General features: G+C 40.1%; 2 protein-coding genes across 3 annotated transcripts in view; both read right to left on the bottom strand.

Annotated features, from left to right (window-relative positions):
* Positions 1–798: 798 nt before the first annotated feature.
* On the bottom strand, positions 799–13,993 carry LOC309654732 (uncharacterized protein; the record flags this gene model as incomplete). Its single annotated transcript, XM_082449144.1, has 3 exons — positions 799–6,936; positions 8,852–13,687; positions 13,982–13,993. The coding sequence occupies 2 exons, from the start codon at positions 13,991–13,993 to the stop codon at positions 12,362–12,364; spliced, it is 1,338 nt and encodes a 445-aa protein (XP_082305270.1). The 3' UTR covers positions 799–6,936; positions 8,852–12,361.
* A 1,631-nt stretch (positions 13,994–15,624) lies between these two features.
* SPAG6 (sperm associated antigen 6) overlaps positions 15,625–26,397 on the bottom strand; it is an 82,848-nt gene continuing 72,075 nt past the window's right edge. For both annotated transcript variants that reach the window (XM_082449860.1, XM_082449861.1), the window contains one exon: positions 15,625–25,123. In XM_082449860.1, the coding sequence (XP_082305986.1) occupies positions 25,054–25,123 (70 nt within the window). In that variant the 3' untranslated portion in view covers positions 15,625–25,053. The remainder of the gene's footprint in view (positions 25,124–26,397) is intronic.

The raw sequence follows: 26,397 nt of genomic DNA, 5'->3' as shown, positions 1-26,397 counted from the left end.
TATTTTTACCTCTGAAAATCCTGTCTTCCAGAACCATCAGGTGTATTGACTTGATCCCAGTGTTCTAGGAATTTTCTTCTGTAGGTTGTTAATTTCTCTACTTGTTCTGAAGTAAAACTATAGAGTGAAGACCAAACTGTATCAACCTTTCTGGTCGATTTGTCATTTTCCAAATTTAAACCTTAATGTTTTTCAACCTGGACCCTATTCTTTGGAATCATTCTTTTTCCCACTTTTTCTTTATGTAGGTTTAAGCTTCCAGGTATATTCTCAAACATTTTTCTTAGGTGGTTATTGTATAATCACACACAGTCCCAAAGGCCAGCTTGGAAAATATGGGCCAAGAACCTCAGCTCCTGGCCTAAGGAGGTTACAGCTGTATGGTGTTGACACTTGGATGACTTGCTGAGATCATCTAACAAATATTTACTAACCATCCACTTCCATGTTTAGACTAATGAAAGACTGCTCTCGAGGGGCTCACAACCTTGAGGAGAAAACAATTAAACAGGGCGCAGGGCAGAAGAGTATAAACCAGGGTAGCCAACACTCGACTCCCTGCACTGCTTACAAGCTGTGACCTTAGACAAGTCTCTTAGCCTCTCTGAGTCTTACTTTTCCCATTTGCAAAGTGGAAATAATAAAACTCTTCCTGAGGCATATTGGGAGGATTAAATGAATGAGTTGTGACTTTTCAAAGCAACTGAGCATGTTAGGGGGCACAGCAGACGTTCAATAAACTTCTTGGTCATACAGCAATACTCACACACACCTTAAAAAATCTCAAGATACATTAAAAACTGAGGAATGTTTTTAATTAACTTAAAAACTAAACTTTTACATATAACAGTGCTATGTTAACTAAACACACACTTAATGGTGACCATTGGTTCCAAGGACCAACTGACTGAGTGTCCGTAATTCACAGGGTGAGAGTTGCAGAAGGAGCAGGAAAATGACCCCTCATCCCCAGATTACATTAGGCAAATCTGACCAAAAAAAATCCAAATTTTTATTTATAGTATTTGTTTCAGAAGATATTTATCATAAAAAAATTGAAGGCAATATTATGTTGAAGATACAGATAATAAAATGTTCTAAGTAACCAATATTGTGCAAACTGACTCAATGAAGGTTTTTTTCTTTGTTTTTTTTTTTTTTTTTTTCCAAAAACTGCCCATCTGAGTATCACCACACCTTGTTTATTCACACCGATAAGCACCCTTGGAAACTCACTGTTTAACTTATAGAACTTTGGACTTTATGGAAGTGAACAAACTTTAAAATCTACTTATTGCTAAAGTTGTTGGAGATTGTGCTTAGAAACTATTTTTCCAAATTTGCTTTGCACCTGAGGACTGTCTGCAACTGGCAATAAATATTAAAATAATATAGTTTAGTAGTTGATATATTCAACTATATATGTTGAAAAACAGATGTGTTCCCAAAAATTGGCTAAGAAAGTGAATTTCTAAAGGGAACCCTCCTACACTGTTGGGAACGTAAATTGGTACAGCCACTATGGAAAACAGTAAGGATGTTCCTCAAAAGACTAAAAATAGAGTTGCCATATGATCCAGCAATCCCACTCCTGGGCATATATCCAGACAAAACTATAATTCAAAAAGATACATGCACCCCTACGTCCAGAGCAGCACTATTCACAATAGCCAAGATGAGGAAACAACTAAATGTCCATCGACAGATGAATAGATAAAGAAGATGTGGTACATATATACAATGGAATACTACTCAGCCATAAAAAAGAAGGAAATAATGCCATTTGCAGCAACATGGATGGACCTAGAGATTATCTAAGTGAAGTAAGTCAGAAAGAGAAATACAAATACTATACAATATCACTTATATGTGGAATCTAAAATATGACACAAATGAACTTATCTACAAAACAGAAACAGACTCACAGACATAGAGAACAGACTTGGTTGCCAAGCAGGAGGGGGCGTAGAGGAGGGATGGATTGGGAGTTTGGGATTAGCAGATGCAAACTATCATATATAGAATGGATAAACAACAAGGTCTTACTGTATAACACAGGGAACTATATTCAATATCCTGTGATAAACCATAATGAAAAAGAATATGAAAAAGAATGAATATATATGTGTAACTGAATCACTTTGCTATACAGCAGAAATTAACACAACATTTTAAATCAACTATACTCAAATAAAATAAATTTGTAAAAAAAGAAAAAAAGAAAGTGAAGTTCTCAATATAAGCCCTCTACTTTCTAACTGGCTTTACTTATTTTTTTTAAATAAAGATGTTCTTTTGGAAAATATTCTAGCACAAATACACAATAAAACCACAGATACGCATATATTAAACAAATTTTTTTTCACACTGAGGTGAGGAGTAATCATTTCAATTCTGTTATTTAAAATAGTTACTGTACAGCAAAGTGTACAGCAAATAGTTACTGTACAGCAAAGTGTAAATGCAAAACATTCAAGAATTTTAAAGACATTTTATTGTTTTTAAATAATGCAATAACAATTTCAGGCATACATAAAAGTATGCATAGGGTGATTCTTTCTGTGTCCACCCATCACTCAGCCTCAACAACCATCAACCCCATGGCCAAACCTGCCCCATTCACACTCTCATCCACTTCTTCCCTCCCATATTATTTTGAAGCAAATTCCAGATATATAATTTCACTCATAAACATTTCAGAACTTATCTCTAAAATATAATGACTACTTTCTTTTCAAAGTAAACATATCAACATATCACCATTATCACATCTGAAACAATTAACAATCAGTCCTTAAAGTCATCAAATGTCCCACGTTCAAATTTCCAAGGTCCCATACGTGTCATAATCTAATATTTTTTAAAAATCAAGATCTGAGTAAAGTCCATGCTTTGCAGTTGTTTGATGGGTCTCCTAAGTCTCTTTTAAATTATTGGTCCTCCTCCAACTCTCTTTCCCCCCTTGTAATTTATTTTCCAGGAAACTGGGGTATTTCTCCTAAAGGGTTTCTTCTCTCAGGATTTTGCTGATTATATCCTGGGGTGGCCTGAAAAGAAAAACATCTTTTTCTGTACTCCATTTTCTATAAATTGGTAGTTGGAAGCTTGATCCATATGTATGATTTTTATTTTAATGTTTTCTTTGGCTTTTTATTCATTTAAGTTTGACTGAATACCTACTATGTACATGTCTGTTATGGCTGGTTCTTATGGAAACAAAGATGCCTCAAGAATTTAGATAAGAGTGAAGAAAATGCATGCAAACAGAATTATAATCAATGTGTTCAGTGTTTTTAAAGAAGTGTAAAATAGCTGCTAAGGGAGTGCCAGAAGGAAGAAACTAGCTTGCCAGAGGGAGGCTTCTTAAGGAGGTGACTTTTGAACTAGGTTTTGAAAGAAGAGTGGGAGTTTTCCAGATGAGAACCTGGGGAGAGATGAAGGGAAGGCAATTTCCAATCCAAGATATCAGCACTTGTGAAAGCAGAACATTGTATAAGAAGATAAATACAACTTGAAGATCTATCCGTCTAAAGTAGGACCGCTGATGGCAGAGTTCCCGAACTGGATAAAAATACCTTTAATTCCCTCTACCTTATTTCTGCTCTGGGAAAATTAGCTGCTTGGTTCCCGCCTCCTCAGTCTCTAGAGGAGTCTGTGGCTTTTACAGAGTTGACCGTCACGGCCAAGGGGAGCAGAACGTGGAGAAGATGCCAAGAGCAGCAGAAGGAGAGAGAGGTCGGGCGATCTGGGCGCTCGTGACACAGCTTGGGCAGTGCCCAGCTAGCCTGGCCTGTGCCTGGGGCCTTTGGCACAGTACGTCACACATGTATTCAGAGGCCGCCTTTGGTGAGATGGTCAGGAGAGTGAAGTTTATCCTGGTCCCTTAAGCACACTCCTCTCAGCGCCTCTCCTCTTGCTCCCATCACCCCCGCTCCCAGTAAGATAAGGGCAGAATCTGATTCTGCCACATGACAAGATGCCTGCAGGAGACAGGGGACTGGAGGGAAATGTGGGGAAGGAGGGTGACAGGAGCAGAAGCTTCCAGGGCGGCCCTCGCAGTACAGTGTTCCTGCCTATCCCAGGCTGCCTCTCTGAGGCTGTGTCAATCCTGCCCCAATCACTAGGCTAACAACACCCACCCCTCTCCCTGCTTGCGGGACTATCTGTCACTTATTTTTACCATGTTGTGATCATTTCCACCTTTGGTCATGCTGGTCCCTCTGATATGATGCCCCCATCTCTCCCTTCTCTAACTGGCAAACCCCTACTCATCCTTCAAGGCCAGCTCAGGGGCCACAGGCCCTCGTCCCTGGATGACCTGCCCCCGTCACTGTGCTCTCACAGCACAGGCACAAATCTTGGCTCCTGCATCTGTCGCTCGGTATGACCATCTGCTCATGTCCTCCGTTTCTCCTCCATTTGACTTTTTCAAAATAGGACTGAGTTCCATTCACCTGTAAGTCTCAGGGCCTAGTCTAGTGCTGTCACGTGAAGATATTCAGTGAGCATTTGCTATGTGACTAACTGGAAGTATTAACTAGAAAGATTTGGCTTGCACCCTTTGCCTCACTCCACCTTTTTTTCCCCTCCCAGTTATAAGAGGACATTGTAGATGGTGGTCTAGATATAATGTCCTGACTTGGCTATTGTGGCATAAGGCCTAAAATTAAGGCCCAATATTATGCATGCTTTGACATCTGGGGAAAAATGGGAGACCTCAAATGGCCTAACCACAAGTTCCCCTCCCCACTCTGCTCCAGAGGATAAGGTCCCCCAGCCAAACAACCCTCCTTATTAAATGGACCAGGTGCTAATCCCTGAGTGGTGGGTTTCAGTTCCCTGCCAGCCCTCAGAATTCAAATAAGCCAGTCACATCCTCCCATGGGAATCAGGGGGCACTTCACCCCCTTGACGCTACACGAGAAGTCTGCCCTACCCACACAAGTCCTGGTTGTTATTCCATCCTCGAGTGCAACCTGCACGTGGCCCTGTGGGCAGTGTCCTCCTCCTCCCAGCTGCGAGTGTCGGTGACCAATAAACTGCTGTCAATCTCTTCTGTCCAGTGTCAGGGGTTGTGTGTCTGGCCGTCCCCATAACTCTAGGGTGCGAACACCTCCCTCACCAATGGCGTGAATAGGAGGTGATTAAAACCACCATGGGCTCCAGAGGAACAGTGGTGATGGTGGGAAGTGGGAGCCAGGTTGGCAGGGATGTAGAAGACCTAGCAGTCTTGGTTGATCTCCCTCGTGAGTTTCCTATCATGCTGGGTTCCTGAGCTCTTATGGTAGTACTGGTGATCTGTCCATGGTTCCCAGTGCTATCAAAAAAACCTTACCAAAATGTGCCTGGACCTCGGTAAAAGCTACAAGGGTTACTACATTTTGGGTAATCCAGATATTTCAAAACATGGCAACCATGGAGTGAAAGTGTAACTTTTAAAAAGGTCTTTAGTTGAGAATGCCTGGCCTAGACCAAGCTAAGCTTTATAGGATTGCTGAGGTTAAAGTCTAAGAGAGCCCTGGGCTGATTCCCTTATATCCTATATTGTTTTGCCCTCTTTAACCCAACTTAACCCAGGGGGAATCCATTCAGGAGCAAAGTACTGCCCAGCTGGGGTAATCCAAACAAGAGTAGATTTCTTTGGCTTGAATTATTTCCATAAATGCCTCACTTTCCACCTGGCATCAGTGCGAGGCCAGTGGAGTTATTCTGCAACTGCCCTTCAAGTTTGTGAAAGAACAGGCTCCCCTCAAACAGAAGCTTTGAGACAGAAACCACAAGTTCAAGATGCAAATCAGTGTCCCTTCACTTGATAAGATGCTTACTATATAATAATTTTTAAGATACAGGTAACAGAAAAATGACAACAACCTAAAACTAAAATGAAGAAAACTCCAAGCTTCAGAAATCTATCAGAGTGATGTTCTCTTGAAAAAACTTCCCTTGCTGAATCACTCATTTTTAGTGTTATGGTAACTAATTCCAAAAGTGACTTAGTGTTAGCAAAAAGTTCAGAGTCCCTTCACAGTTCAAGTCCGTAGTTCTCTGGGTAATTGCTCAAGATCAGCCGGGTATTACTCTCTTATGTACCAGCCACAAATCATTTCAGGCCACAGCATTCTGCCGTCTCTCACAGATAATTTTTAAAAGGTTCTTTGGCATCCAAAGGAGTTGGATACATCTGATAAATGTCTGAGACACTTTGGACAAGGTTCGAAATAATTTTTTCCGAGTAAAGACAGTATAGTAAAGGTAGAGCATGAACTGTATTCATTTTTTCACATTCCCTAAATATGTTCTAACGTTTGCATATTACCATGAGTGGCAGTACTATTTTTTATTATTTCAACCTTATCTTACTCTATGGAGCACTTTATGAAAGCTAGCAATAATTCTTACCTTACGAGCCTAAAAGGTGCGTTTATTACTTTAGTAAGACCTAAGTGAATAATAACGTTTCTCTAGCTCCACAGACCTCCTTGCCCTTTCCCAGGCAGCACCCTGGCAGGAAACCCAGAGGCAGCGCAGTAGACAAAGCTAGCTGTGGCAAAGCTGCTCTTATTTCTTCCACACAGTGTTCGCACTATGTACAAATATTGCTCCATTCACCTTTATTACAGGTGCTGACTTACAGAGGACTTACAGGAACTTGTCCATAGTCTCTCAGAACTAGGAACAGAGAGCAGAAATCTGAGCACTGGAGACTCCTGGAAACTTCTGGAGTACAAAGGGATACTGACAGCTCTCATGGTCCAGCCTTCACTTTCAGACATGCTTACGTCTAAGTGAGCCTCAGTGGGACACAGGCCTAGGGAATCCTTTTCCCCAATTTGATTAGAGGAAGCCTGTGGTCAGAAGACTGGGTTGCAATCCTGATGTTGTCACTAACAGAGTATCCTTTGGTAAGTTCCTCTTTCTGGGCCTCATTTTCCTTATCTGTAAAGTGAAGACACTGGATCAGATGATCTTCAAAGGTTCCTTCAGATCTCAGCTTTTATATGCAGCAGATTATTTCTGAAGATGGTCCCACAGTCCCTCCTACCTCCTACTTTTTTGGTACACTTTACCAAATAGTTGTAATAAAATGCACACATTTTGACAAATGTTCCCTGTGTATACACCACCACAGTCAAGGTACAGAACATTTCTATCATCCCCAAAAGTTCCCTCATGCTTTTTTGCTGTCACCACCTTTCAGCCACAGGCAACCAGTGATTTGCTTTCTTTTCCTCTAGATCAGTTTATCTTTCCCAGAAATTCACATAAATAGAATCATACATAATGCACTCTTTTGTGTCTGGCTTCTTTCAATCAGCAGAACCACATCCCCTTTGCAAAATGTGCCTGTATCATTCTCCCATCAAGAGTGGAATCCCAATCTTTTGACTCTATGCTGGCCCTTGGACTTGCTTTGACCAACAGAACACAGTGAAATTGATGCTGTGTAATCCCTTTCACTCCTTGGAAGACATCCACCACGTAAAAATGCTTGGGCTAGACTTCTGAATGATGTGTGACTACATGGCAGGGAGAGAGAGAGAGAGGAAGCATGTGGAAGAGAACCCCACTGGGTGTGGAAGGGTGCCCCACCCAGGTATCAGCACCAAGGCCCAGACAAGTGGATGAGGTCACCTTGGATCCTCCAGCTGAGGCACCCCAGCCAAGAGGAAATGGAGCAGAGAAGAGCCATCCTCACTGAGCCCTGCCTGAATTCCTAACACAAAGAATCATGAGCAAGTAAAACGGTCTTTGTTTAAGTCACTAAATTTGGAGGTGGCTTGTAACACAACAGTAGTTAACTGAAAAAATGAGTCTTCTGCCCTGTTTTCTTTTAAGGTCCATCAGAATTTCTTTCAGGCTCTAGGACTATTAGCTAACTATACAAGTGTTTTACCTTAAATCTTTTCTACTTCTCTTACTCCCCTTTCTTCCTTCCTTCCTCCATCCCTCCCCCCTTTCTTTCTTTCTTTCTTTCCTTCTCTCTTTCTAATTGAGGTATATTTGGCAAACAACATTATATTAGTTTCAGATGTATACAATATAATAATTCCATATTTGTATATATTGTGAAATGATCACCACAATAAGTCTAGTTAACATCCATTACCACACAGTACAGAATTTTCTTTTGATGAAAACTTTAAAGATTTACTATTTAGCAACTGTTAGATATGTAATACAGTACAATTAACTATGGTCACCATGCTGTACATTACATCCCCTGACAATTACTTTATAACTGGAAGTTTATACCTTTTGATCTCCTTAATCCATTTCTCACACTCCCCTATCCTCCACCAAAGGCAACCAATTTGTTCTCTGTCTCCATGAGGTTGGTTTTTGTTTGTTTCTTTGTTTTTTAAAGATTCCATATATAAGTGAAATCATATAGTATTTGTCTCTAACTTATTTCACTTAACATATTGCCCTCAAGGTCCATCCACGTTGTCATCTTACTCCCGTTTCAGATTGTTCTTCCCTAAGGTATCATACATTGCATCTAAATTCTTTCTAACTACACATTAACCCTGTTACTTACATGGACGTGAAAAACGTAGGGTGTTTTTCTTAGATTTCACTTCTACGTGATAAAAAAAATCTCAGATTCTTTCCCTCTTTCCTTCAGATCCAGTGTTCTGGCATTTGAATTACAGCATATTCTAGAGAAAAGAATGCAGAGTTTGGGAGCAAAGAGCTCTCACTTCAGACCAAATGAGCTGTATGGTTCTGGGCAAGTTTAAAAGCTTCCTGCACCTGATCTTCTCCATATAAAGTAGAAATATCTCATGTGCTGGTAGACAGAAGATAAAGTGCAAAAACAGATGGAAGAGTTATTCAAAAGCAAAAGTACCTTTCATTTCCATAACTCTGACAGGTCCTCTTGCAATATTTGCATGCCCTCCATGGGTCAAGTTCTCTGTCACAGGGTTGAACATACAAGATACACTCACCTATCACCTGGAAGACAAGATAAACACTATTTCAGCCTTACAGCTTTTTGTTGGGAAAAGTGAGGGGTGTGTGTGTGTGTGTGTGCGGGCGTTTTACTTTGCTACTCTCCGTAAATGCTCTATGGTGAGCTATGGCTCATTACAGTCAGGGAAAATCTGGTGAAGGAAACATTCTCATGGAAGGGTGAAAGCTGCGGTTTACATGAAGAGATGCATTGGCTTGTGGGGTACTTAACTGGAGGGCTTAAGACTTTTAGAAGTCACTTCCAGCAAAGAAGGAATTATGGGAGTCCTGTCTCCCCAAGTACAACTCTAAATCAAAAATCATACTAGCCATAAAATAAAGGTAAAGAAACTCAGAAAGTTTCTGATTTGCACCATGATAGTTACTTAGAAGCTTCGTTTGAAGTATCAGATACAATCCATCTGATTTGTTTCCCCTCATTTTTTCTTGGTGCCCCTGTTTTCCTCGGTGTCCTAGGACAGTGGTTCTTCTGCACCAGCAGTAGCAGCAGCAGCGCCGGGGAACTTGTTAGAAATGCTAATTCTCTGCCCCAACCCCTAATTTACTGAATCAGAAGCTCAGGCTGTAGGATCTCGCAATCTGCATTTTAACAAGCCCTTTCAGGTGATTCTGAAGCACTGACGTTTGAGAATAGCTGCCTTAGACAGATGCTTGAGCTGCCCACTGCACTGTTTCTCAAACTAGCTTTCATTAGAATCTCCTTGAGAGCTTTATAAAAATACCCATGCTGAGACTCTAACTCCACAGCTTCTCATCTCCTTGGTCAGGGGTAGGCCCAAGAAGTCAGTATTTTTTTAAAGTCTGATTCTAATATGCCAACCAGGATTGAGAATCACTGGCGTGTTGGGTAATCCAGCTCTCACCCCCAGGCTTGAGCAGTTGGGGGTTGGCAGTGGGGATGGCGGGAGGTGAAGAAGGACAGAGAGGTCTGCTTCCTCAGTCCAGGCTGAAGGGAATGAGCAGGAATATAGGGATTGTTCCAAAGAATGTTCAAGCAAGTTTGAAACATAACAGATTTAAATGTGAAATGGGGAAAGGGAAGTATTGTAGTTAAGCCACAGTCTTCAGGAAACGTTTGGGTCAGTGAGCATTTTGGATTGAATGAAAGGGAGAAAATTTAGAGAAAACTGCTGAAAAAGAGTAGAGTTAGTATAACTAAGAAAATTCCTTCTGGTACCGTGTTGTGCACTAGAAACTTGTTGCACGTTTATATTCCGAATCTCTAAGCCAACATTCAGTTTACTCCTTTTTAAAAAATCTGGAAAAGGAACACCTCTATTTTTAAAAATTTAACATTGCTATTCTCCACATAATGTTTTACTGTATGCTTTATTGTAAGATTAGTATGGTCAGGCAAAGTCTGGGTGAAGGAAACATTCTCATGGAAGGGTGAAAGCTGACTGAATAGTAATTATCTTCACTTATACAATAGCCAACTGAAGGAAACCAGGAAAATCATTTTTAAGCTTTTAAAAATTATAGCCATAAAAGGAAAATTTTAGAAATGAATTCTTTTTGGTAAAAAGTTAGGTTTTTAAAAGGACTTGATTTTTAAAATGTACTTCATCATGTATTTTTATTTGATATATTCATATTTTGGATGAAGTGAAGGGCAGAAAATAGAAATGTTTTGAAAAAAGTGGTAAAGTAGATGGCAAATGAAAGGTGAAAACAAGTAAAGAAAAAAGATGTAGTGAAAAGACGGAAGGGGTCTGGGAGTAGAACAATATAAAACAGGAAAGGGATTTTTGTCTGTTTTTTTTTTTTTTCCACTGCTATATCTGCAGCATCTAGAACAAGGCATGACACATAATAATAAATATAGTATACTTGTTGAGTGAATGAATGATCTTACAGGATACCTCCAGTTTTGCATACCAGGATGATATGATTACTGGTTGGTTGAGGCATTAATATATGAGATTTTAAACTTATTTTTTTGTGTGAAGGACTTTCCAATCTGTCAGGTATACTCTGACATATAAACTTTCCTGGCCAAGGTGTGGCTCTTTCCCAACCAAAATTTCCAGAGAAATGGAGGTTGAGACACGGGTAACTCCTTAGAGCAGCTGGCTGTTCTGATCCTCTTCACTCTCAAAACACCCCATTTTCACTTCCTTCAGAACTAATCCATCATTTATGCGTCAGCATCCTGTGGGGATGAAAGGGCGTTCAGAGAGCGGAAGGATTTAGCCAGCTAATTTTCATGTGAAACACACTCCCCAGGTGTGTCTTCATGTACTAGACATGACACTGAGGGTCCAGCACAGAAAAAGTGACGTGGGGCTCACTGATGTCCGTCTTGTAAGTGTTCCGAATGTCCCAAAGCCCCATGTCTTGCTCATCAAGACAGGCCACCGAAACTCCCAGATGGGGTTGAGCATGTGTCCGAGGGTCACCTAGGACTAGCAAAAAAGAAAAAAAGGACTTCCATTTTCCTCATAGATTTTTGTTGGGCTCACCTCAGAGGATTAATCTCTAGAATGAAGTGGAAAGCACCCTAGGCATAAACGCTCACTTCTTTCATTATTCTCCTTTGGAAAACGTAATAGTGGGGTATCACTATCTCTTGGCTATTCCTCACCAATGATTGCTCCGAAACGAAAAGAGCAGGTCTGAAGAGATCAATTTTTCTTGTGTCACGTGGCTTTCGGTTTCGTGCTTCTCTCACGATGCCTTTAAATAATGTGTCATGTGTGTTTTTCATTCACTGAGTCACTATTTACGAAGTCCCCCCCACCCCAGTACTTTGCCAGGCACTGTGCTAGGCTCCAGGGGACCCCAGTGAACAAAACACCTCCCGGCTCTCCCAGGTTTAGAGCAAGTGGGGGAGAGAAGCCAAACAATAAGTATGTAAAATATGCAACATCTAGCAGGTGGCAAGAAAGGCTACGAAGGGAAACAAAAGGGGAGATCAGCAGTCACAAGCTGCGAGCCCAAGCTGGACTTCGGTGCTCTCAAAAAACACCCTCCTGCCCTCTCTTCCGTCACTGAGGGCTGTCGCGTAACCAAACAATAGACGCCTTCGCAGCGGGCTGGAAGCCCCTTTCTGAGGCTCGGCTGCCTCCGCCTTCTCTGATCAGGCAGTTTCCCTGGATATTCATACAAAACCACAGACTAACGGGATCCCCAGATCCCCAGATAACTTTAACCCGCACAGCCCTCTCCTTAGGCCTGCGTCTGACGCACCAGGGTGGACTCAGCAAAACACATCTCAGGACACTGTAAGCCCGGGTGACCCTCGCCCACCTCCACGGTTGCCCAATTCAATTCTTTCTGAGGGAGGAAAAGAAAAGATGTGCGCTAAGAGTCCACAGAGAACTCGGTCTCATCAGGTTTCAGAATCGCTAAAGGAGATGGAGTCAGTTTAGGCGGAGGGCAGTCCTCAAACTCCAAGACTCCAATCAGAATGAAAATGTCGGGAAGGAAAAAGCACTTTCCCGGGTTTAACTGACACGGAAAAGATCGCCAGCGGAGCCCGCGGAGGGCGGCCCGGCGGCCATTCAGGAGGCGCCGCTTCCCCACAGCTCTTTTCCCGCAGACAAAGCCTCCTCGTCAGTCCCTCCGCTGCCGCCGAAGCACCACGTTCGGCAGAAGAAAAAGAGAGCCGCTGCTCTCCATCAGGCAGCCAGACAATAGCGGCGGCCAGGCCGCGCCTCGCCGAAAGGCAGAGGACCGGCATCTTTGTTTCCACCCTGTCCTTCAAACCCGGTCTCCGCGGGCTGTCGTAGCGCGGCGGGCGCGGAGGAGGAGAAAGCGACTCGGCACCACTCTTCCCGCTCGTTCCTTTGCAGCGGCAGGGACTGGGCCGCCTCCTCGGGCCGTGGCGGAGGCACCAGCCGAGCCCGTGCTCCCCTCGCCCACGACGCTGCTCCGTCAACCCCGCGGGAAGTAGCGCCGTCCGCGCGGAGGGAAACGGCGCGCGGTGAGACGCCCGGCCGCCGTGACGCGTCCGCGGAAACGCGGCTTCCTCGCGCTCGTGCGCGTCGACCGCCCGCGGCCCAGCCTGTGCTGGTGGCCGGAGCCCCCGGGCCGTCCCTCGGGAGCAGGCGGCCCTGGAGGCTGGCGGCTGGAGGGGTCCGGCCTCTCCGGCCTCACGGGCGCCATGGTAGGGCCTCCGTCCTGGGGGTGGGGGTTTGTCTGGCCCGCGGCTGTACACGGCCAGGCCCGCTGTCCCCCTCCCTAGCCGGACAGCAGGTGCCGCGAGTCGGGCCCCGAACCGCGGCGAGCGTGGCGGCCTGACTGGCTGGGGTCGGCCCGGAGCCCCCTCCCAAGCTCCCCCGCCGGGCACCGCCAGCCTCGTGTCCCTGTGCTGGGAAGCAGGGTGGTTGTGAGTGCTCCAAGTGAGCGAATGCAGGTAAAATGCCCGGCGTTCAGCACACAGAGTAAAGTTCTCCAATAGAGCGAGCCGTGGAAAGGGACCCAGTATTAATACGTGCAGCAACGCGGATGGATCTAAAAAAACATTATGCTGGGAGCCGTAGGAGAGGTAAACGCGGAAGACCTTAGTGTGCCCGATTGCGTTTATCTGAAATTCTAGAAGCAGCAAAACTGTGGTGATGAAAGCAGTTTCCTGGGGAGGGATGAAAGAGGCGAGAGGATGGGAGGCAGAGGAGCAGGAGGGAACTGTGGGCGTGATGGCACAGTTCCGCGCCTTGATGGGAGTGGATTTTGAGGACGTGTGCAGTTGCAAAATCCAACGCTCTGCAGCCTTCAAATGGGTGATTTTATTACACTCCAATTACACCTCAAACGATCTTGGGTGGGGGCGGGGGCGGGGGTAGAGTTAAAGTAGTGGGTAAGGGTAGTCGAGGAACATGGGACCGTTTGGTGGAAAATAATTACATTTACAACATCTGAGAGCTGAACGCGTGCTCTCTCTGAACTGAGTGGCTCCTCCTCCCCTAGGAGTGAGTGAACATCAGCACTAAGACCAGCTCCGGCCCTCGAGGGAGGCACGGTACCAGACCCAGCTTGTGCGCCTCGCAGCTTTGCTCAGTCCCACCTCCACCCTCATCTTAACCTCTAGCTCAGTGCGGAGGCCTGGCCTCCACTGCTGTAGTTTCCTCTCAGAACAGCCTCCGCGTGGGTGAGGGTCAGGCTTCAGCACCGTCTCCCCCGCAGCCCGATTCTGATGGTCAGTCGGAGGCACTGGCTCCTCCCACCAGTCCCAGGCTCAGGTGAAAAACCCTGAGGTTCATCTTGTTCTTGTCTCCTTGGCAATTGCTGGGAGGGTCAGAAGACACACCCAGAAGAGTGGGGCATTGGAGCCCCACGAGGCAAACTTACACCACCACAGAGGGCAACCTAAGAGGGCGGAGAGCAAGAAGTAGCAAACATATAAACTCCTCTCCCCTTTTCTCCATAGGCAGCTGGTCCCAAGGCATAATGGTTCTGCATGGCTTGTCGGGAAGGTGTCCCTGGGGACTGAGCAATCAGCTGTACTTCTCTCGTGAAGCACCGCTTTCCATTTGCTTTCCTTTGCCTTTCCCCTCACTCTTGCTTGCCCTGGGATTGCACCTCCTAATAAAATCTTAGCGCTTAAACTTGGCCTCAGGCTCTGCTTTCTAGGTAATCCTTTAGCAGCCTTTGGTCTTTCACTCTGTGCTTTACTGAAAATTTCACAGCCACAATAGCAAACAAAATTAAGATTCTTTTTGGCTCTGGCGTACTGTCTTATTAGCCCTGAACTGCTACTTGAAAAAGCAACCAGCTGAAACCAATACTAAGTACATACATTTATATACACATACCTCTGTGTGAGTTAGAGATTAAAAATTTGTTTTTCCATTTATAGGTTCCTAGTGGTGTTTCCTCTCAAGAGTAAGTTCCTAGAGCACAGGCACTTGTATGTTTTGAACATTTGGAAGCTTAAAAAACTTGAGATGCATGTGAGTGCAAAACCAAGAAAATGCTTTTCAATCATGATCATAAAGCTGTCATTTTGTCGGGGGGAGGTCTGGTTATGTTTTTTGGTTCATTCATAAAGCCATGTTCTATCTTTGCTAAAATCTTATTATTAGGGAAGGATATGTTAAAACCACTTACAGGAACATCTTCTGTTCCTGAATGCTTTGCAAAACAATTTTTCTTTGCATTACTTTAAATATTGAAGACAGTAAGTTTGTACTTTTAATGATAACAGCCACTGGCTTTGTGGCCTCCTGTTTATTGCAGGGTTGTCAGACCTTGTTCTTCCCTCCTACTTGGCTTGCCAACCATCTGTAACTTGATCAACAGTAATTTGAGATGAGACTGGCCAGGGTCATATGTTAAACAGGACATTTCCACTTTCTTGACCACAAAATCCTCCCTTTCCTGGCCACTTAAACACTGTTACATAATCTACAAACATGTGGCTCTGATGATGATCTGCTACATATGCTGGCAGAGGTCACACCTGCAAATCTACCTTTCTATTGGCACAATATTTTTTTTTATTAGAGACATTTTTATTGCTTATAATATGGTGTACCAGAGCATTTAAAAGTTATTTTTAAAAACATGTTCCGCCTTTTCTACATCATCATAATGAATTGATTTTTGCAGAGAAAACTTTGTCATCCTATCATGTGAACAATTTTTAATCTTTACATTTGAAAAATGTTTTTATCTGGGGTTAATTTCAATCACAAACAAACACGAAGCCAAGCTGTACACATAATGTATTTAAATAAATTTTCACAGAAAGAAAAAAACATTTAAAAATATCTTAGGTTATAGACATGCGGTATCAGAGGACATCCCATTAAGCAAATGTGAGAGCTTCTCTTTAAATTCTAGCACTTGATTCTTTCCAAATATATGAGGGCAGATAATGTTCTAGGTTTTATATATACAAATAGGTCTTGGCCTTTTCAGAATAGGTCATAAGCTTTGCTGCAGTTGTCATTACTCAAACATTTTTAGAATTCTTTAGAGTTCTGAAAGAGACTGAGTCACATTCTTTTAAATAACATCATCCGTGATAGCAAATCTTTCTCTCTTGAGAGTGGATTTAATTTTTAGAAATACCCCACAGTCATTTGAAACCAGACCAAGCTGAGGGACATTGTTTAGCAGGAGAAAACTGAACACGAAAAAATAATAAGTGAACGGAGTGATACTTTTCTAAAAATTAAACCCTTAGAAAAGGAGAATTAAGGAAAAGATTGAAGCAGAAATTAATGAATGAGAAAACAAAAAACACAATTATTGATCAATTCCAAAAGTAATTCTTTGGAAAAAAATAAAGTAGAGAAATATCTGGCAAATCTATTTAATTAAAAAAAGAAAATATAAATAAAATTATAAAGGAGAAAGGAGACAACAGATATGGAGAAGTCTGAGGGGATTATATGAGAATACTATGTATAGTTAGCTATATGCCAATATATGTTTTTTCCAGGAAAAACATAAATCACCCAAATTTAATCAAGAAGAAGTTAGAAAAACTAAGTAGATCAAAACTAGAGAAGAAGTAAAAAAAGGCTCACCCTAGAGATTTTATAGGCAAATTCTTGGAAATTTTGAAGGACATGTAATTCCCTTTCTGCATGCATAAATATATTAAAATTTAATCCATTTTATGAAGCAAATATAATTATTATAAAACCTATCAACTGTGGTACAAAAAGAATAGCCAAAAAATATAAAGTCACATAAGAAATCAAATGCCAGAATTCCCCCCAGAACTATCAGCAAATTACATCAATGAAATAAGTAATTTTTAACATGATCAAGTAGCTTTTATCCTAGAAATGCCAAGATATTTCAATAATGGGAAAATAATTGAAATAACAAATCATACATTTAGGCCATATAAGAAAAAACTTTGTTGTCTCAATAGATGATAAAAATCTAACACCTACTCCTGATTAAAACAACTAAATTTTTTAAAAGACCTCTTAGTAAATATTAAACCAGTAGCCAGCATCATATATTTTAATAAGGTTCTATAAAAATAATAATGCTAATGATAAGACAGCCAAACTGTAAGGAAGAATAGAAAGTGTATAGTAATTCCTCACCCTCCCATCATCACTCCTTATTCTCCTTCCCAGACATAACCTTCATTAACAGTTTCTTACATGTCCTTCCAGAAATCTTCCATGAACATAAAAGCATATGACCATCCCTTTGAAAAAAACAAATAGAATCTTACTATACGTATTGTTCTGCACTTGATTTTTTTCATTGTATACATTAACTTGGACATCTTCCCATATCAGCACATAGATCTACCCAAAATTTTCATAACTTATTATATGAATATATATGTGAATTATGTAACAGTTCACATATATGAATGCGCCATAATTTTTCACTCCCCTATTGGGGAACATTTTCTAGTTTTCTGCAATTCTATACAGTTACACTGAGCATCCTTGAGTATAGGATTAATGCCTAGCAATGGCATTGCTGGATCCATTTCTGAATAGATATTTCCAAATTAGCATCTAAAAGTTAGTCTGGATTAATTTATAATCCCTCTAAAAATGTTTGCAAAAATATTGATAATTGTTGAGGGTAGGTGGTGAGCACGTGAGAGTTCATTTTACTATTCAGTCTACTTTCGTGTGTATTTTTAAATTTCCAAACTCAATGATATGACAGGAGAGGCATTCTCATTAAAATCAGGTATAAAGATGCCCTCTATCAGCACTATCCTTTAAAATTATGCTGAAATAATTCTGACAAGAAACAGAAATAGGTAAAATATTGAAGGCAGAAGAAAAGTTACCTTTATTTGCAGATAATACTTTTGCCTAGAAAACTCAAGACATGATTAAAAAGCTATTATAAAATAACTATTAAAACCAGTAACTTTTCCAGATCCAGTAATAACCTGTAGGGAAATATGTATTTTTAAAAGATTCTATTAAAATATAAATAATATTGGCAACACCTGGAAGGGACTGATACAAAAAAAGAGAGAAGAGAAAAAGCACGAAAGCAAAAAGATTTAAATAGATTGAGAAATCTGTTATGCTTCTAGATAAATGTATCTATTCCTTTATTTGTGATTTTAACCCAAATTCTAATAAGATTTTTTTTTTAAGTTGAAAAAAATAATTTCCGTTTGGAAGAAAAAGCAGGAGAGTAGCCAGAATACTTTTGAAAAGGAAGAATAATAATAGGAGATTCACTGTACCAGATGTTAATACATGTTATAAAGCCACAATAATTACAATGATTTTGAACTACTGAGAAAAGCTTGACAAATAGATGAATAGTTCAGAAAAAGCCCTGAAAGAAAATTTAATATGCCAATAAATGAAGCATCACCAACGAGGAGGACATAGATTATTCAAAACTGGCCAGTAATTTAGTCGATTAGATGCTCACTTCATACAATTTACTGAAGTACATCCCAGATGGATCAAAGGCACAAATGTAAAAACGAAACTGTGAAAGAACTAAAAGAAAATATGAGTCCCTTAAGTAAGGGATTTTGAGTGGGAAGAAAACTACGAAATAGAAGATATATAGATGTATCTGCATAAGCATTTAGACCATCTGTATGTCAAAAATTACAAACAATATTAAATAAAAAGTTAAGAAGTAGAAAGATATTTGCCATAAGAGTTACTATTTGCAACAAGGTCCTTAAAAGCCTTTTCAAAGAAGAAATCCCAACACCTTTTGGGCAAAGACAGCATCACTGTATTATGGGTTATGTCTTATGAGTTCAGAGGGAACCACTTTGAAGAAGAGAGTTCATTTGGAAGAATCATTTGTCCCAGTTTTAGAATGCAAGGTTTTTGCTTTTGGTACGTTTTGTTTTGTTTGTTTCCACCTCATTTCATGTGTACAAAGTGATGATATGTGGATTACAAATGCTTTTTTTTCCATTTTCTTTTTCAAAATCACCCCTAGAATATTGTGCTTCCCTCTCTCCTCTGAAGGGGTTCACTTGATTTATCTCATTGCAAACGCAGGGGTAGATAATCTTACTATCCCCATTTTCCAGATTAGGAAAGATGTATCTTTGTGGCTTTAAGTACAAATAGGCAGCAAACTGAAATATCGACATAAGTCATTAGAGGAGAAGCGACGCCGAGTGAACACGATTTAGAGAAAGAGAGGCAGTTGTTAAAAGTACCTGCTGATCCTCAAATGCGTGTGCTCAGCCAGGAAGGATCCTTACATCCTGCCCCATCTTTGGCTGTCACAGACCACGCCCAAGGGATACAGCCTAGCTATCTGCAGTGCCTGAATGAGGACAGGCCGCAGAGGCCCCGCTGGAGAGAGGAGGCTGTGAGGAAGTTCACAGATGCCTTCACTTGTGCTAACACCTTCTGGGGGCTCAAAACAGAGACTGTTCTGAGCATGTACCGACTTCACAATATGCATGAATTGTCTCATGTAACCATCACCAAACAACCTCAGGACTTAGGTACTTTTACAATCTCCATTTTCCACATTAGGAAACTGAGGCACGGAAAACGTTAAGCAGCTTGCTGAAGCTCACACAGCAAGGGAGTGGTCGAAACTGTATTTGAGCCAGGCAGCTGGGGCTGGAGCCCAAACCCCTTGGCCACAAGTAACCATGTATAAAGCCCTTTCATCCACAGGAGCACATTTGTCCCTCACAACTTTGTAAGGAGGTCAGGAAATATTCTCCCTGATTTACACTAAGGCAGTGGGAAGCCAGAAATGGGTTACTGGAATTAGTCATCTTTTTTTTATATATATATATACTCTGAAGAAAGAGCATGGATGGACATGTGATAAGGAATGACTGGAGGGAAAACAAGACTTAACAAGGCTTGGATCAGAGAAAGAAGTGCCCTAAACTTTAAGCAGATTAAACACAAGCTGCAAGGACGGGAAGGGAGCTGGGGAACAGGCAAGGGGAGGTTATCCTAGCATGGGGAGAATGAAAATCATTCTAGCTCACCAGCCATCAGGTCTGTCATGATGCTGGATGATAAACAGTGAAAGAAATCACACCCACAGCATTCTCATCATGTTGAACTCGTTTACCTTCCTGAAATACTAGCTCTACTCTATGTCACTATTTGTCTAAGAATACTGTTAATTCATGTCTCTGTTTACTTACCTGGGCTTTGTTAGTTTAGATAACAAGACTAGAAGTTATGTCTAAACAGCCAAAATGAAGGTCCATTGCACAATAGGATTTTCATGTAGTTTTAAAATACAATCATGGTAATAAAGTTTATGCAAATACTTTTAGAATTTGCTCTCATAGAACTAAAACAGTATTAGTTAACCTCTGAACTTGTTGCTTGTTTTTTGATCACCTTATTTCCCAGTGTTGTGAATACAAAGGAACTTCGCAAGAAACTCTCATGTTCTGATAAACTTACATCTATAAAATGATCCACGTTAATTAAATGCACTGGAACTAACTCTATTTAAAAGTAGGAAAATAAAGAATCCTTTTACTCTAAGACTGTTGCCCACTCATTTATCTGGTTTTGTTCACCTCAAATGATAGGTATCAGAAAATATATACTCTATACTCATTTCAAAATGTTCCTAAAATTGATACGTGTCATCAACTGTAAAGGGAATTCTTTAACCTATTGTAAATTACAGCATTCTCAAGTTGCATGTAATGTTATATCAGTATAAGATTTATCGTAAGAACAATGTCGAAGTATAAACGTTTTCATAAATAAATTTCTATCTAAATCCTCTCTCAAAAGTGAGTAAATTTCATGTAATAAGTCCTTCCTAACTTCCTTTTCCTGCTCCAAACCCACATTCTTTCCTTCTATAACTCTTGGCCATCAAAATCCTTCAGTGAGCTGTAGCCACCAAACAGGTTTCCAGGATTTGATCTCAAATAGTTTTTAAAAATGGGGGGATTGTTCAGACTGAAATATTTGGCTATGCCTCAGGGGAAAAAAATAAAAGGCACTCTTAATCCATGGTTCTGACAGCACTGTTCTGATTTTTTTTTTTTTAAATTGCCGGTACTGGCATGAATGAAATATAGAATGATTCATCCAATGAGAATTTGAATGCTGGTAGAAAACCGTACAGAAAATCCAGGTGAGTTGAAGGAGAAAGAGATCAGGGACTTGTGAGGAAAATGCAATCAGAAAACGAAAAGAGAGGTTCTATGAACACAGGCAAACAAACATAGCAGGTTTGAACTCTAATAGCTAAAGCCTGCTAAAGGCCAGTGACAGATGACACCAGGATGGGAGAAGAGCCAAGGGTGAGAAGTTTCTAAGCTGACTGTTAAATAGATGTAACTCACTGATGAGTGTGCCCATGTGGGATTTTAATTACTCAGACATCTGTTTAGCGAAGTGTATAGTAAATAGGGATCAAATACAGAGATCAAATTATGTGGGGAAGAGAGTGGAGATGACATTCATGACTCAGAAAGGAGAGCTATCAGCCAGGGGAAAATCAATCCCGGCTTTACATCTCACCAACAGAGAAGCAATTATTTTAGATGTGGGGCTGGTTTGCATCCTAGGTCATGAATTTAATTAAATAACCCTCGAGTGGCAGAAAACAGAACAAACCACTGTATTTAACTGTCAGTAAGACATGCTGCAAATCAATGGTCCAAATTCCTCCTCTTCTCCTTCCCTCCTTACAGCTGTCAGTGACAAACAAGGTAAAAGAAGCTAATAGTTGATGTAACAACATGGATGGACTTGGAGGGCATTATGCTATGTGAAATAAGTCAGACAGAGAAAGACAAATACTGTATGATATCACTTATCTGTGGAATATTTAAAAAAATAAAGAAATAAATACAACAAAACAGAAACAGACTCACATATATAGTGGTTATAGAGGGGAGGGAGGAGGGGCAAGTTAGGGGTAGGGAATTAAGAAGCACAAATTACCATGTATAAAACAAATAAGCTACAAGGATATATTGTACAGTCAGGGAATATAGCCAATATTTTATAATAACTTTAAATGGAGTATAATCTATAAAATTATTGAATCTCTATGTTGTATACCTGAAACTAATATAACACTGTAAATCAACTATAGAAGTAAAAAAATAATTAAAATAAAAGCCAGTTTAAACCTAAAAAAAGTCCAAAGTGCCTTCACCAATGGGTAAATGCAATAGTTACAATTAAGACTGTCATTTGATCCTTTTAATCTCTGAAACAGAAGAGCTACAAACCGGTATTTTCTATACAGTGAATTTTGTGGCAAAATAAGCCACAGTATACACAAGCCTCAACATTTGCTAGCACCTAACTTAAAGTTAGATGATTTGAAAACACAACAGACAAATCCTTCATGCTTTCAAGGTCAGTTTCTAAATTTGACATCTTAGATTGGAGATGGCATTACCCAGGAATTTAAGGTCAAGGTTTATGAATTTAAGGAAAGGGTTGGAGATCTAAAAACACAACAGACAAATCCTTCATTCTTTCAAGGTTAGTTTCTAAACTTGACATCTTGGATTGGAGATGGCCTCACCCAGGAATTTAAGGTCAGGGTTTATGTTAAGCAGGACCTCAAATCAAGTTTAGAAACAAGCAAATCTTTAATCCTGTCTTTAAGGGGATAGTTTGAGAGAAAAGGTTAGAAAAACAGGTCAACCTCCTGTAACTATGAGGTTGTCATTTGTTTTTACATACTGAATGAAATATGCCTGTTTGGTGTTCAGTGTCTTGTGCCTATTTTATTCCCTGTGTCTGGGCAAATGTGTTTATATTAGAAAACTCCATGAGGGCAGGAAATTTAGCTTTTCTTTATAATAAATCATCTTGAATAAACTCCACTGATCTAAGATTATGGGGCCTGGTGTGCCCAACTGCTGGCCAAAATGTGTAATCTGTCACTGACTGTCAGATTGCCCATAAATCACATATTGGTTTGCACAGAAGAGTTTACAAAATTGTTACATGCATCATTGCAAGTTATCTTCATAAGCATCTTATGAGTTTGCTGAGCAAGTATTATCACCTTTACTATTTAACAGACATGATCAGAACCCAAACTTTCACCATCTCCTTTCAGGTACCACTGATACACACCTATTTCCACAACAGGTGAACTGAATGAATAATAATAAGGTTCAACCAATAATAAGATTCAACCATTCTATTCCTGAAATGATAAAAATAAACTGTTGTTCATGTAAGCTAAATGAGATATCCTAATGATAGTTGAATTTTAAATAAACTGCAGGGGGTGGGAAGGGGAAACAGAGGATTGGAATTGACAAAATTCAAACCAGGAGTGAAAATAACAAAGCATACAATCAGTGAGAGACACTATTTTTCCTCTAGCACAAATAGAAAATATTTTTTTAAAAGTCTCATAATAGACTTTGCAAAGAATAAAGAAAGCTTCATTTTGCTTTAAGTGTTTTATGTCAAGAAACATTTCATAGCATATATTTTCCAAATTGCATATGAACAACTTAAAGCACCCATTCAAATTCCACTAAACATTTTTATTTTTCTTAGCTTAAAACTATTTGATAAGTATGAAATGATTTAAGAAGTGAAAAATTTCAAATACAACATACAATAGCAAGAAATACATAATAGGAAATTCACCATTCCCATAACATTTGAGGAAGTCTTATAGTAGATGGACTAATTTCTGTCATTATTAATGAAGAAAGATGAAAACCACCTTTATTTTCTCAGTTTGTTAAAAGGTTCATAAGAGAAGCTGGGCAGGCAGGAAGGAGAGAAAGGGAAGCTACAAAACTGAGGATAAAGATTACATTTTCTTATGCAATGGATCTAAGAGATTACTGCAAGGAAACAAAATAGGCCCTTTTCAAAACGTATTAAAAAGTCAAACTGCAGGCAATTCTAGACTGATACAAGGCAAAAAGAAATGGGGTAATCTTGGGTATGATGAAATTTAAAAATATACAACAAAGCTATGTACTGTTAGGAAATGATGACAGAGATGAATCCAGAAAATACCAAAAATAAATGGGTAGGTTTCTTTTGAGAGGGGAAAAAAAAAAAGAGTCTGAGAAGGAAACCTGAAGGCCAACCAGACTGGAAACACTGTGTCCAAGGGGCTCTCTGGTTACCATTTATTTCCTCTCCAGGCCTCCAGGGGAGATCACTGTAAGGAATGTCCTTTAGATTAAAAAAAAGACACAGCTGCCAACTAACCAAGACTCCTGAGTCTAATCACATATTCCCCAAGGTCAGAAACACTACAACGGAAAAATGAAAAGGACAGTTCTAATGCTGTTTTTATTTAAAATTTTATCACAACTCCCTCTTACCCTCCTCTCAGCTCTGTTTGTGAAAATGTAAAGTCTGAGTCGGACAGTATTCTTTTCAAACTTTTCCTTAAATCCCTGAAAATCTGACTTTTGAAACCTGGGAATGTGAAGCTAGGACAAGGGAACACTGAGGACCCATTTTATTTGCTTGCTTCCTTGTTTATTCATGAGCAGGGCTAGACTAAGAAGAAACCTTTCAATGAAAATGGAAAGCATGCCTGCAATAGCATAGTGCTTAATATGGACTTCTACCCTGTCCAGCCCCAGGAAAGGTAAGGAACAGTTTAGGTAGGGTAAGAAAAGGTTTAGGAAGCTTAGGATGAAGAGGAGACTTCCTAAATTTTAGGAAAACCTGCCAGGTTATCGATAGATTCCATGTGTTCGGCTAACACATTTGTGTAACCAGCATCAGTATGTCTTTCAAATGCCCTGTACTTTGTCATCAGTGTCCTCTTTCAGCTAGTACTTCCCTTGGATATCCTACTGTGGAATTTGCAAGGCCAGCCTTCCTTGCCTGTGCCTGTGAGGAATTGGCAAAATAATTAAGAGTTTTTGAACACCATCTTTCATCTGTATCTAGTTGGAAGGGTGTGTGTGTGTGTGCGTGTGGTCTTTAATGGAACAATAACTAATGCCTTAGATCCTTTAATGTCTTTTAAAAATTTACCTTTAGAGCATATCCTATGCAAATGAACATGAATAGTTCCTCATACATTCAAGCCACTAATTTTTAAAGTATTCCATAAATTTAGAAAATATCCAAAGGTTTTTCACAGTGAATAAAGCTAGAATGTATTTAGTTCAAATATTTAGAAAGAGCTTTAACAACAGTCATTCATAAATACTCTGCTGTGAATTCGAGTATAAAAATGTAACTTTGCTCAGTTAGTAAGTGGTTGATAGCTGTCCACTCTCTGCAGAAGTATATCTGAATATCCAGGGGAATAATACCTGAAAAAGAAAATTTTCTATTAGATCTTTGTGAAAAGATTCGGCACAGTAGGCAAAAAAGATTTAATATAAGATATTTATCTGAAATAATTCTCTGAGTGAAACCTCTAATACACTGACCAGTTATGCTCCAGGAATGCTTTGTGCACGAGGGTAGAGATGATCAAGGAAGAGAACAACAGCTCACCAGACTGTGCCAGAGAAACAGCAAACATTTAAGGGATATCAATGCAATGGCAAAGAAGGGGTATTTTCAAAGCCAGGAACTTGGATCCAGTAACAGTATTTTATTACAGAGACTTTGTTTTCATTATGTCAAGTGACTGATGTTGCTTTCATGATCACAGCAATGGGTTTTTTTGTAAGTTAGACAACACAGTCTATCATTACTAATCAACTTCCATATTCTGACTACCCTACAGATTATTCTCAACATATGGTTTTTTTTTTAATTAATTAATTTATTTATTTATTTTTGGCTGTGTTGGGTCTTCGTTGCTGCACGTGGACTTTCTCTAGTTGCAGCGAGCGGAGGCTACTCTTCGTTTTGGTGCACGGGCTTCTCATTGCGGAGGCTTCTCTTGTTGCGGAGCATGGGCTCTAGGTCCATGGGCTTCAGTAGTTGTGGCACAAGGGCTCAGTAGTTGTGGCTCGTGGGCTCAGTAGTTGTGGCACACGGGCTTAGTTGCTCTGCGGCATGTGGGATCTTCCTGGACCAGAGCTCAAACCCAAGTCCCCTGCATTGGCAGACGTATTCTCAACCACTGTGCCATCAGGGAAGCCCTCAATGTATGTTTTAATCAGATCTGGCTACCCATAAAAACAAAAATTTCTGGGAGTATAATTCACATTAAACAGCTATTCAATAAATAGTTTACAAATACTTCATCATACTAACCTAGGAAATAAATCCTTTTCGTTGGTTTTGGGCATCTATAGTACTATAAATTTACATTTATAAATTTATCATTTTATAAAATATATAGTATAAAAGTATTATATATATTGATTAATGCATTGTGAGATGCTTCATATACCATGAAAAGAATTTATATGCATATAAAAGTATGTCAAATAAAATTTGGCATTCTAGAATACACTAAATGGATAAAAAAATCTAGTAAGTGTAATTTAAAATTTTCTAAAACATTCAAAATAATTAAACCTCCTAAGGTGTTTTCTCCAAATAAAACCTAATATTCAAGACTTGCTTTATCCTTTGTTAATAATCTTTAAATATCCTCAGATGCTTGACTTAAAAACTCATAATTTAT

The sequence above is a fragment of the Balaenoptera physalus genome, assembly GCF_965194825.1.
Source record: "Balaenoptera physalus genome assembly, chromosome: 2".
NCBI lineage: Eukaryota > Metazoa > Chordata > Mammalia > Artiodactyla > Balaenopteridae > Balaenoptera > Balaenoptera physalus.
Note: the sequence above shows the minus strand (reverse complement) of the source record. Positions and strands in the feature narration are given on the sequence as shown.